The following is a 12,596-nucleotide window of genomic DNA, read 5'->3' as shown; positions in this document are numbered from 1 at the left end:
GATAACTTTTATTTTGAAATTTTAATTTCTGTTGAATACTTTGAATTATAAAAATGGTTTTTGCAAAAATATTTATGAAAAGTAGAAAAATCTATACAGTCAAGTTAGAAAATTAAGATAAATCGTTCACAGCTTTTTTCTACTTTATTCACTTTCTGTTGCTGTGTAACACATTGCCACAAACTTAGCTTGCGGCTTAAGCACCATGTACTTATTTCACAATTTCTGTGGGTCAGGATCAGGCACTGGTTAGCTGGGTCCTCTGCCGATGGGCTCACTAGGCTGAAATCAAGGCGTCAGCCAGGCAGGCTGTGCTCGCATTTGAAATTTGTGATCCTCCGCCCAGCTCATTCAAATTGTTGGCTTAATACAGTTCCCTGCCATTGTAGGACTGAGGTCTCCATTTTATGTGCTGGCTACGGGCTGGGTGTCTCTCGGAGTTCCTAGCAGCCACCCTCTCAGGTCCTAGTTGCCTTGTAGCCTTCTCATGTGTGTGTCTTCACGTGGCTGCGAGAGGGGGCTAGTTCTCTGGTGTCTCTTCTTAGAAGGGCAGTAATTTTATTGGATAAGGCCTTCACTCTTATGACCTCATTTAACCTTAAATACAATACCTCCATAAAGGCCCTATTTTCAGATACAGTTGACCCTTGAACAACACGGGTTTGAACTGTGAGGGTTCACTTATATGTGGAATTTTTTCAATGGTAAATGCTGCAGTACTAAACAACCCGTGGTTGGTTGAATCCGCGGATGCAGAACCGTAGATATGGAGGGCTGGCTATAAGGTATATGTGGGTTTTTGACTATGTGGAGGGTCATCACCCCTAACTCTTGCATTGTTCAGTGGTCACTGCACAGTCACGTTAGGGATTGGGACTTCAACATATGAATTTTGGGGGAGAGATATACTGTAGAAGGCCAGGGTTGGCAAGTGGAGTTAAAACAAGATTGTATTAAAATATAATGTTACATTTTTCAAAATAACGTATGCATGTAGTTTCTTTTTAAGCACAAAAGAGATTTTATTGGAAGCTCTTTCTTCTCACCCTATGCTGGATCTCCAAAAAGAACAGTGTTTTAATTCATAACACTTCTTCTGATGATAACCTTCATATCACTAAACAGTAATTTTATATGTGTTTCTTTAATGGTCAATTTGAGACAGTGACATTTTGCAACAGTAGGTGAGGCATTAGTTCACTTGTGCCGCTCTTGCCCTCTGAATACCTTGATTTTGAATGGTGAGACTGGATTTTTGCAGGGCAGATTATTTCCCTCTTTGGCCGTATCTGTGTGTTTGGGGGCTTGTGGTTTTCTCTTTGTTTCATCAGTTAACCAGTTCTCTTATCACATTTCCATTTTCTGGAAATTTTCTTGTCTGCTTATTCTGTTCCCATTCCCACTCTACTTTTTATTGTGAGTTTTAAATACCTTTAAAAAATTATTCCTTTTTTGTCCTGCCAATAAGAAGAAGAAAAGGAAAAGGTGGTCAGCATGCTATCTTGAATTGAAAGTACCAAGATTGTGTTGGATCCAGGAACCTTTGTGATTGTCTGATTTCTTAGGAGATTTGAAGGATCCTAACTCTGGTACTCTCAAGGCCCTGAAGGACCATTGTAGAGAAAAATGAATTGGATTGATTAATATTTTAGGTTCACACTTAAGGTTAATTCGTATTGGACGTAGAATCAACCTTGAAGGCATAAGATTAATCTGTAAATGAGCAAGATTTTACCCCAGTTTAATGGTTCTCATGGGTTTGTCAGGTCACAGGTTTTTTTGTTGCACTCTTCCAGGGTCATGGTAGAATTCATTTAATATTGCTCAAATTGGGAAAGGCACTAACATTTTTGAAGTGAAGAGTTTGCTCGAAATAACAAGCATGAAGTACAACATTTTGTTAAATTTGGGGTAATGAGCCTTACTCAGTGCATAGATGAGGAAAGGCCTGAATACACTTTGCAGGACTTGAGAGTGTCGTGTTTATCCAAAAACAAACAAGTAAACAAAGTTGCATGTTTGTAGGATTGAGAAATAAAATTGCCCCAAAATTGACCTGGTTTTGTAAAAAAGTTGTGTTGGAACACACCCTGCCCATTCACATACGAATTGCTTGTGGCTGCTTCTTTACGCGGGGGTAGTGCCGAGTACAGGCATACCTCAGAGGTTTCGGGTTTGGTTCCAGGCCACCAAAATAAAGCAAATTTTGCAATAAAGCAAGTCACATGAATTTTTGCTTTCCCAGTACATATAAAAGTTATGTTTACACTATACTAGTGTGCAGTAGTATTCAGTCTAAAAAATGTACATACCTTTGTTTTTAAAACTTACTGCTAAAAAATACCATCATCTGAGCCTTTGGCGACTTGTAATCTTTTTGCTGGTGGAGGGTCTTGCCTCACTGTTGACGGCTGCTGACTGATCAGGGTGGTGGTGCTGAAGGTTGGGATGGCCGTGGTAATTCCTTAAGACAACAGGGAAGTTTTTGCTGCATGGATTGATTCTTCCTTTTACAAACAATTTCTCTGTAGAATGCAGTGCTGTTTAAAAGCATTTTTCCGTAGTAGAACTTTCACATTGGAGTCAGTCCTCCGAGATCCTGCCTTGTTAACCACGTTTATGTCGTATTCTGTATCCTTTGTGGTCATTCAGCAGTCTTCACAGCATCTTCACCAGGATAGAATTCTGTCTCAAGAAACCACTTTCTTTGCTCATCCATAAGAAGCAACTCCTCATCCTTTAAAATTTTATCGTGAGATTGCAGCAATTCAGTCACATCTTCAGGCTCCACTTCTAATTTCTACTTCTCTTGCTATTTCTACCACGTCTGCAGTTACTTGCTCAGTGAAGTCTTGAACCGCTCAGAGTCAACCATGAGGGTTGGAATCAGCTTCTTCCAAACTCCTGTTAACGCTGATATTTTGACCCTTTCCCATGAATCATGAATATTCTCAATGGCATCAAGAATGGTGAATCCTTTCCAGAAGGTTTTCAATTTACTTTGCCTAGATCCATCAGAAGAATCACTCTCTGTTGCAGCTATAACCTTACGAAATATATTTCTTAATAAGACTTGAAAGTTGAAATGACACCTTGATCCATGGGCTGCAGAATGGATGTTGTGTTAGCAGGCATGAAAACATTAATCTCATTGTACATCTCCAGCAGAGCGCTGGGGTGACCAGGGGCATTGTCAGTGAGCAGCAATATTTTGAAAGGAATTTTCTTTTTCTGAGCAGGAGGTCTCAACAGTGAGCTTAAAATACTCAGTATGCCGTCTTGTAAATAGATGCGCTGTCATCCAGGTTTTCTTGTTCCATTTGGAGAGCACAGGCAGAGCAGATTGAGCATGTTCTTCAAGGTGGTAGGATTTCCACGATGGTAAGTGAGCATTGGCGTCAGCTAGTCGCCAGCTGCATTAGCCCCTAACAGGAGAGTCAGCCTGTCCTTTGAAACTTTGAAACCAGGCATTGACTTCTCCTCTCTAGCCAGAAAGTCCTACATGGCATCTTCTTCCAACATAAGGCTATTTTGTCTACGTTGAAAATCTGTTGTTTAGTGTAGCCACTTTCATTAATTATCTGAGCTAGATCTCTTCTGGATAACTTGCTGCTTCTCCTTGCACTTTTATGTTGTGGAGAAGATGGCATCTTTCCTTCAATGTCATGGAACACCTCTGCCAGGTTCACACTTTTCTTCTGCAGTTTCCTCTCCTCTCTCGGCCTTCAGAGAATTGAAGAGAGTTAGGGACTGGCCCTGGATTTGGCTTTGGCTTAAGGGAATGTGGTGTCTGGTTTAATCTTCTATCCAGACCACTAAAACTTTCTCCATGTCAGCAGTAAGGCTGCTTTGCTGGCTCATCATTCACGTATTCACTGGAATAGCACTTTTAATTTCCTTCAAGACCTTTTCCTTTGTATTCACAACTTGACTGTTCGGTGCAAGAGGTCTATCACCCTGCACCCTTCACTGACACAGGCTTGCCACAACCTTCAGTATGCTAAAAATACGCCGTCTGCACAGCACGGTGAAATGAAATATGCCTGTTGTGCGGTAGCAACCATGTAGCCTCCAAAGCCTAAAATATTTACTGTGCTGACCCCTGGCGTAATCAATGATGGACGACTTAAAAACTCTTTATTAGAAGTGAGTTTTTTGGGGGAGTAGCCAGCAGCCACTGAGAAATCTCCGTTTAGGTTAAAGATTTCTCAAACCTTGATTGAAGTCATTAGAAACTGGTTTGATTTGAAGTTGTTTTCAGATCTAGAAGTGTGCATTTCATGTGGTACCTACAAGTGATAGAATAGAAAATTTAAATGTTACTGATGGAAAGAGCACTCTTCAGTGTAACTGAAAGGAGTTGAAAAACAAAAGAATGAACGAGGGCTTCCCTGGTGGCGCAGTGGTTGAGAATCTGCCTGCCAATGCAGGGGACACGGGTTCGAGCCCTGGTCTGGGAAGATCCCACATGCCGCGGAGCAACTGGGCCTGTGAGCCACAACTACTGAGCCTGCGCGTCTGGGTCCCGTGGTCTGCAACAAGAGAGGCCGCGATGGTGAGAGGCCTGCGCACCGCGATGAAGAGTGGCCCCCGCTCGCCGCAACTAGAGAAAGCCCTCGCACAGAAACGAAGACCCAACACAGCCAAAAATAAATAAATAAATTAATTAATTAATTTTAAAAAAAAGAGTTATATTGTAAAACTAGACCAATATTCCAATTGGTTATAAAAAAAAAAAAAAAAAAAGAATGAACGAGTTAGACTGAAAACCCAGGCTGTTGTTTAGTATCTTTCCTTTGAATCCATAAGTCTTGAGTAGCCAAAGGAAAGACACGTCAGGACTGGGACTTCATTAAATTTTTTTTTTTTTTTTTTTTTTTAATTTTAGTAAAGGCATTCTGTGAAGAATTAGATGAAGTGATCTGTGCCTCTTTTCTGGCTGTCAGATTTAATAAAGAAATGAGATTTTAGAGAATCTAGATAAATGGTTAGTTGGAAGCACATGTATTCAGTGGGCCTTTGAAAAGTACTTAATTGCTTAGTATTTTTCTAAGTAATACCTTAAGTTTCTGCATATTAAAAAGAGGGTCTCTCAGACTTCCCTGTTAGTGCAGTGGATAAGAATCCACCTTCCGACGCAGGGGACACGGGTTCGAGCCCTGATCGGGGAACTAAGATCCCACGTGCCGAGGGGCAGCTAAATCTGTGCACTGCAGCTACTGAGCCCCCGCGATCTAGAGCCTGCACGCCATAACGACAGACCCCGCGTGCTGCGGCGAAGACCCCAAGTGCCGCAGCTAAGACCTGACCCAGCCAAATAAATAAAAGTAAATAAATAAATTTAAAAAAATAAAGAGGGTCTCTGATAAGAGCTGACGTTTCATGCTGTTGAAATGTTTTACAAGTCTAAGTTATATTTCCCCTACCTCATTCTCCCAACCCCCCCCCCCCCAAAAAAAGGAAGGAAGAAAGAGAGCAAAGGTTTTGATCTGCTAGAATATGGACTAGTGCTTGATTGAAACTTTAGGGCTTTACCACACAAAATGAAAGAAGTAATGTATTGTCAACTATAGGAAGACCCTGGTGCCTCTTCCTTGCCCCAGTCATATAAATTACTATGGAATGTACCTTCAGGTACCTGAATGAATAAATGTTTGATGCATACTTTAATATTATTCATTTAAATGGAGAATGCCTCCAAAGAGAAGGATTTTAATTTAATAATGACTAACCCTGTTGAGTGACTTAAGTGTGTTCTAAAAGCTTTATATGCAATGTTTCTGTGAAATGAGTATTGCTTCTGTTTTCTAAATGGGAAAACTAAGATTCAGAGGTTTAGCAACTTTGTAATAAGGTAACATAGTTGGAATTAAAATCCAGGTCTTTCTGTGCAAAGCTTGTATAATGCTGTGTCTTGTATGTATTTGTTCATTTTAATTTATTTTTAACAAATTCTTATTCTCTGCCAGACACTGAGGATACAGTTTGGACAAAGGGGAAAAAAAAAAAAATCTAAACAAAAAAGGCAGTTTCTCTTCTTAGAGCTTATTCTTTAGTAGGAGAGGGCAGATCTGGATCTCAGATGGACTGCAGTCTGGACCTGCTAAGAACTTCTGGGAAATTGACCTTTGCTTTACACAGCTTGCTGAAAACACTGTGTTCATGTTATTTTGCACCTAGTGAGGTGATGGCATACAGTTAGATTTTCTAAAACAGACAGGTAGGAATTGAGGCCATGAGTATATTAAAATTCCCTGTGAGTTTGACAGAGGTAGCTTCTTAAAGGATCTGATGGGATCCTAACCCCGGTTGGGCAATATCATCAACAAGTGGACACCTCTGTGGGAACTTACGTTTATACTTCTCCCAAGGTTGATTTCAGTTTGGACAGCTCTTGGTGTTCAGTTAACGTCTTATTGCTTAAACTGCATTAAAGGAACTTATATCCTTTGTCTCAAGGATGTCAGTCTTTGTCACCCTTTGGGACAGTCCGTTTAAAAATCAAGTATTAGTTAAATAATCATGCAAGTAAGTGTCAAATTCTGTGATGAATGCTTCAATGGTGAGTGACAGTACAATGAGGGTATAAAAGGTGGTATAGCTCTGGTTGGGGAGATGTAGGTAAGGCTTTCCTCATTAGGTGATGCTTTAACTCAGATGAACGAGTATGCATAAACTAGTAGGGAGGCCCTAGTTCTATTCCAAATAGAGGAAACAAGCCCATTTTTAAAGGCTCTGTGTCAGGGAACTGAAAAAAGACCATCGTGCCTAGGGCAGAGAGCTGGGGAGAGGAGCATGGTGTGAGATGAGACTGGAAAGGTAGACAGGAATTAGATCAGGCAAGGGCCTTGTATGTGTAGATTTTTGTGTATCTCCAAAGAGTGGGAAGTCATTGAACTTTTTAGGGTGGTAGAGGAAGTAGGTGAGCATCAGTCACCTGATCAGATTAGTTTTTGAAAAGATAGGCATGCCATCTCAGTGTGCGCGATGAAGGTAATTTGGACTGTGGTCCTGGTGGTGGTTGGAGGGAGAAGAGGAGACACACATGGAAGAAACTGGGTAAAAATCAATAGAATTCAATGATGAATAGGTTATAAGGGCTGCTGGAGCAAAGGCTATAGAGCAGTGGTCCCCAGCCTTTTTGGCACCAGGGACTGGTTTCGTGGAAGACGGTTTTTCCGTGGACGGGGTCGGGGGGCCGGGATGGATGGTTCAGGCGGGAACGGGAGTGACGGGGAGCAGCGGATGGAGCTCTGCCCACTCGCCCGCCGCTCGCCTCCTGCTGCGCGGCCCGGTTCCTAACAGGCCGCGGACCACTGCAGTCCCGCCCCGGGGGTGGGGGACCCCTGCCATAGAGGGCTCCCTAGTTGTTTAACCAACCAGTGTTGTTTTGAGTTGCTTTGAAAGTCTGTTCAAGTTGTTTTTGCGACATTCTGAGGGCCAAAGCTTAGTGTCCAGGCTTCTAGTTAATATCTTATAGCATTGTAGTTAAATTCCCAGCATCGTTTAGTACCAGTTTTCGTCAGTATTTATTTAAGCTTAGTTATTTGTCTTTTGCCTGATTTCCCCACCTTGTCTTCATCCATTTTCTCTCTAAGCAGTATTATTATCCTTTGTGTATATGAGAAATCTTGAAACAAAAATTTGGGGCGGGGGGGTGGGATTATTGCTAAACATTAGATCCCTTGACTTCTAAGAACAATTATATTGAGATATAATTCACATACCACACAATTAACCAATTGAAAGTGTATAATTCAGTGGTTTTTAGTATGGTTGTGCAGTCATCACCACAGTCCATTTTAGAATATTTTCGTCACCTAAAAAACATGCTTTACTCATTAGTTATCACTCCTCATTTCTCCCCAGCTCCCCCAGCTGTAGACAGTCACCAATAGATTTGCCTTTTCTGGACATTTCGTATAAATGCAATTCTGTAACATGTTTTAAATAAGGCTTTTTAAACTGAGCATGTTTTCAAGGTTCATCCATGTTGTAGCATGTATTCATTGCACTTCATTGCATTTTCATGGCTAATATTTCATTGAATGGGTAGAAGAAATTTTGTTTGTCCATTCCTCAGTTGATGGACATTTAGGTGGTTTCCACTTTTTAAATGAATTTTTTATGAATAATGCTGCAGTGACCGTTTGTGTACAAGTTTTTATGGGAACGTATATTTTCACCTCTGTTGGGTATATACCTGGGAGTGGAATTGCTGAGTCATATTACATATTATTTTTCATTTTTCGAAAAACTGCCGAAATGTCTTCCAAAGCTGCTGCACCATTTTACGGATAAGGGTTCATTTCTCTACATCCTTGCTAACACTTGTCTTTTTGATTATAAGCAAGTAAGTGTAAAGTGATAATCTCATTGTGGTTTTGATTTGTATTTGCTTGTTGGCTAGTAATGTTGAACTTGATTTTTAAAAGAAAAGCAGCACTTTAATTTCATTGAGGATATAAAAATAGAAATGGTTGGTAATTTCATGTAATTGCGTAGAGACCATTAGTTTTGCTGTGTTTAAAATTTGTTCTTCTTTTTCATCAGTTGTATTCCCTGAATGACTACAAGCCACCCATTTCTAAAGCGAAAATGACCCAAATTACTAAAGCAGCCATCAAAGCTATTAAGGTGAGTAACACATTTTACTCTTGTGTTTTTCAAAGGAAATACTACACTAATATTTTGGAGGAGGGATGATTTTTATAGATTATATGTTTTCTTCCTCTTTTCAGAGTTAGTACATGTTCAAGGGAAAAAACACAAAAATGAAAATCTGTCACCTGCAAACTCTCACCTAGAGATAAACACTTAATATCTTGATAAATATTCTTCCATAAACTTGGAAGCAATCATTTTCCCTTATTTTTCTTAGGTAAGATTTTAGATGTAGCCACTTTGTGGAGAATGTGTTTAACATTGTTATTTGTCACACTGACTTTACAGAATCTTGAAATACAAGTTAAGAAGAGGTTTCTTTAAAAAAATTAATGTATTCTTTTTCTTACTGATTGTATTATAGATTTAAAAATGGGCCATTATGGAAAATAATTGGGCTTCATTGTACATAGGACATTTAAACTGTGGGAAGAGGCCACAGGTATTTAGCCATTGTTCTGATAACAGTGGTTTTGACTTATGGATACTTCTGAAAATCTCAGGAAAAGGTTGGGTCATCTCTAGAGAAATACACATATGTACAGAATTTTGCATAAAATTTCTTGGTTTTAGGGACCTTATGAAGCTCGACCATAGACATCTCTCCAAAATGTTCTTGTCCCCAAAGCTAAGACTCCCTGCTCTAGTAGGGTTGTTAAAATTGAGAATGAGTGAGTGCTTATTTTTAATTAAGTAGGTATTAACCTATAGATATTTGGTGATATGTTTTCCTACTCTGAGCATTAGCTCATAACCAAAAGCACCATTATTTAAGTAAGTCGTCTTTTTTGTTTGTTTGTTTTTGGCCACACTTCGCTGCTTACGGGATTTTAGTTCCTCGATCAGGGATCAAACCCAGGTCCCGGCAGTGACAGCGCCTAGTCCTAACCACTGGACCACCAGGCAATTCCCTGAATAAATTGTCTTTCACTAATAGCATTATTTGTTAGAGTTAACGAATTCTTCTTTACAGAGAATCACTACTAAGAGAAAATTTAGGTAGTTGATTTTGCAGTGTTCTAATGCCCCAAACTTAGTTTTCAAACTTATAATTAATATCTGACAGTATTATTGTTCAAATCCCTGTATTTATGTGCAGAATATCAAAGAGGGGATAAGGACAGTGACCAGTAGACACATTTAAGGTAGAATTCTTCAAAGAAGTGGTTTTTCAGTTTACCTGATACACTCAATATAGAATGTCAGTCTCTTCTGCTTGCTTTATACGCTTCTTCATTGTGATCTGATTTTTATGGTCATGATCCTGAGAGTATGTGAACGTGTATATTATTATCATTTTTATTCGGTGAAAATTAATAATTGATGCATTTAATATAACCTTTTGTTGAACAGAATACTTTTTAATTAGAAGACTAAGGAATAGGTATTAACATTATTTCCATTTTTCAGATGTTGGAAAGGTCTAAGAGAAGTAATTTGCAACAGTCAGAATAAAAACAGTTAGATTTTGATTTTCTCTCAAGAGTCCAAACATGTTATACTGTACTATTTTGATTTATTGGTACTGTCTTAATGTTTTTAATTTTGAAAAAACACAAATATGTTGCAAAATATAATGAGCAACACATAGCCTCTTAGATTCGCCAGGTGTTAATATCTTGCTACATTTGGTTTATTTCTACACACGCGCGTGCACGTACACCCACACACACACACTGAAGCACGTACACATGCAGTTTCACGGTTTTTTGGCTGAATCATTTGAGAGTTCGTTTCAGTGTTCATTGAGAATAGCACGTAGTCCCTAAATACTTGAATTTGAATGTCCTAAAGCAAAGAGATTTCCTAGGTAACCAAATACACATCATGTGCAAGAAATTTCACTTTGACATAATATTATTATCTAATATATAATCTACACTTTCATTTACCAGTTGTCTCAGTATTAACTTTAGCACCTGCACCTGTGCATTTTCAGGATCCAGTCGAGATCCTGTCATTTATTTATCCTGTCACCCAGCCTTTTTGCTTTGTTTTGTTTTTGTTTTCTTTTTCATTACATTGACATTTTTGAAGAGTTCAGACCAACTGTTTTGCAGTACTGTATTAATTTAAACTGCATTTGATACATATGTAAGTTGATATTTGAACTGTCTTTTAAATCAGATTTAGATGATACTGTGTTTCATATTAAGGTAAGTCATTGGCTTTCCGTCAATGTTTAGAGACATGATTATTTTTCTGGGTGCTCGTTAACACTGCACACTGTCAACAAAACCTCTGATAACCTATTGTGGAAGAAGGCCTATGTGAGTTGAGAATCTTTGAATTAACAGTAAGTTGTTTTACTCTGAATTACATATAGTACATTAAGTAACTAGAAGCAAGAAGCACTGCCAAGATGTCTTCCAGAAAAATTATTATTTATTCAGAACCACTCAATGTGTAATTACTATTTTATATATTGATTTTAAATGTTTAGTTACTTATAAAGTGCCTAATAACTTCTAAGTAGTTGTTCGGCTTTTTTTTTTTTTTTTTTTTTTAAACATCTTTATTGAAGTATAATTGCCTTACAATGGTGTGTTAGCTTCTGCTTTATAACAAAGTAAATCAGTTATACATATACAATATGTTCCCATATCTCTTCCCTCTTGCATCTCCCTCCCTCCCACCCTCCCCATTCCACCCCTGTAGGTGGTCACAAAGCACCGAGCTGATCTCCCTGTGCTATGCGGCTGCTTCCCACTAGCTATCTATTTTACATTTGGTAGTGTATATATGTCCATGCCACTCTCTCACCCTGTCACATCTCACCCCACCCCCTCCCCATATCTTCAAGTCCATTCTCTAGTAGGTCTGTGTCTTTATTCCCGTCTTGCCACTAGGTTCTTCGTGGCCTTTTTTTTTTTTTTTTTCCTTAAATTCCGTATATACGTGTTAGCATACTGTATTTGTTTTTCTCTTTCTGACTTACTTCACTCTGTATGACAGACTCTAACTCCATCCACCTCATTACAAATACCTCCATTTCATTTCTTTTTATGGCTGAGTAATATTCCATTGTATATATGTGCCACATCTTCTTTATCCATTCATCTGTCGATGGACATTTAGGTTGCTTCCATGTCCTGGCTATTGTAAATAGAGCTGCAGTGAACATTTTGGTACATGACTCTTTTTGAACTATGGTTTTCTCAGGGTATATGCCCAGTAGTGGGATTGCTGGGTCGTATGGTAGTTCTATTTTTAGTTTTTTAAGGAACCTCCATACTGTTCTCCATAGTGGCTGTATCAATTTACATTCCCACCAACAGTGCAAGAGTGTTCCCTTTCCTCCACACCCTCTCCAGCATTTATTGTTTCTAGATTTTTTGATGATGGCCATTCTGACTGGTGTGTGTTTGGCTTTTTTTTACTTAAGTAACTTAAACTGTAGCATAAACTGTTACTTTGTAGTAAGGAAACTTTTATTGTAGATTTTGATTTGGTGAATATGAATAATGAGATTTTCCTTTTTTTTAAAATACGCCTTTTTATATACATTTATTTATTTATTTATTTATGCATGCATGCCAGGTCTTAGTTGCAGCATGCGAACTCATAGTTGCAGCATGCACGTGGGATCTAGTTCCCTGACCAGGCATCAGACCTGGGCCCCCTGCATTGGAAGCATGGAGTCTTAACCACTGCACCACCAAGGAAGTCCCGGTTTTCCTTTGTTTTTGACTTTATAATTGTTGGATTTCTTGCTTCAGTTCAGTTGAAAGTTCTTGTGTCTCTTCAGTCTAAGGGGATGTCCCTTAGGAGCATAATTCATGGGATCAGAAATATAAATAGAAGTATAATTCAGGATAGGTTTTTTTTTTTTTTTTTTTTTTTAGAAATTCACGTTCTTTTATTTATTTATTTATGACTGTGTTGAGTCTTCGTTTCTGTGTGAGGGCTTTCTCTAGTTGCGGCAAGTGGGG

The 12,596-nt window shown here is 38.8% G+C and overlaps 1 protein-coding gene across 7 annotated transcripts in view; it reads left to right on the top strand.

Moving 5' to 3' along the window:
* The window catches only part of SCAF8 (SR-related CTD associated factor 8), a 201,286-nt gene that overhangs the window by 24,601 nt on the left and 164,089 nt on the right, over positions 1–12,596 (top strand). For all 7 annotated transcript variants that reach the window (XR_005022199.1, XR_005022198.1, XM_036871922.1 and 4 more), the window contains one exon: positions 8,554–8,637. Coding sequence is in view for 5 of the 7 variants with exons in the window: in XM_036871922.1 (XP_036727817.1) it covers positions 8,554–8,637 (84 nt within the window). In the remaining 2 variants the exon portion in view is untranslated. The remainder of the gene's footprint in view (positions 1–8,553; positions 8,638–12,596) is intronic.

This window comes from Balaenoptera musculus, chromosome 12 (genome assembly GCF_009873245.2).
Source record: "Balaenoptera musculus isolate JJ_BM4_2016_0621 chromosome 12, mBalMus1.pri.v3, whole genome shotgun sequence".
NCBI lineage: Eukaryota > Metazoa > Chordata > Mammalia > Artiodactyla > Balaenopteridae > Balaenoptera > Balaenoptera musculus.
This window is presented reverse-complemented; position numbering and strand designations above follow the sequence as displayed.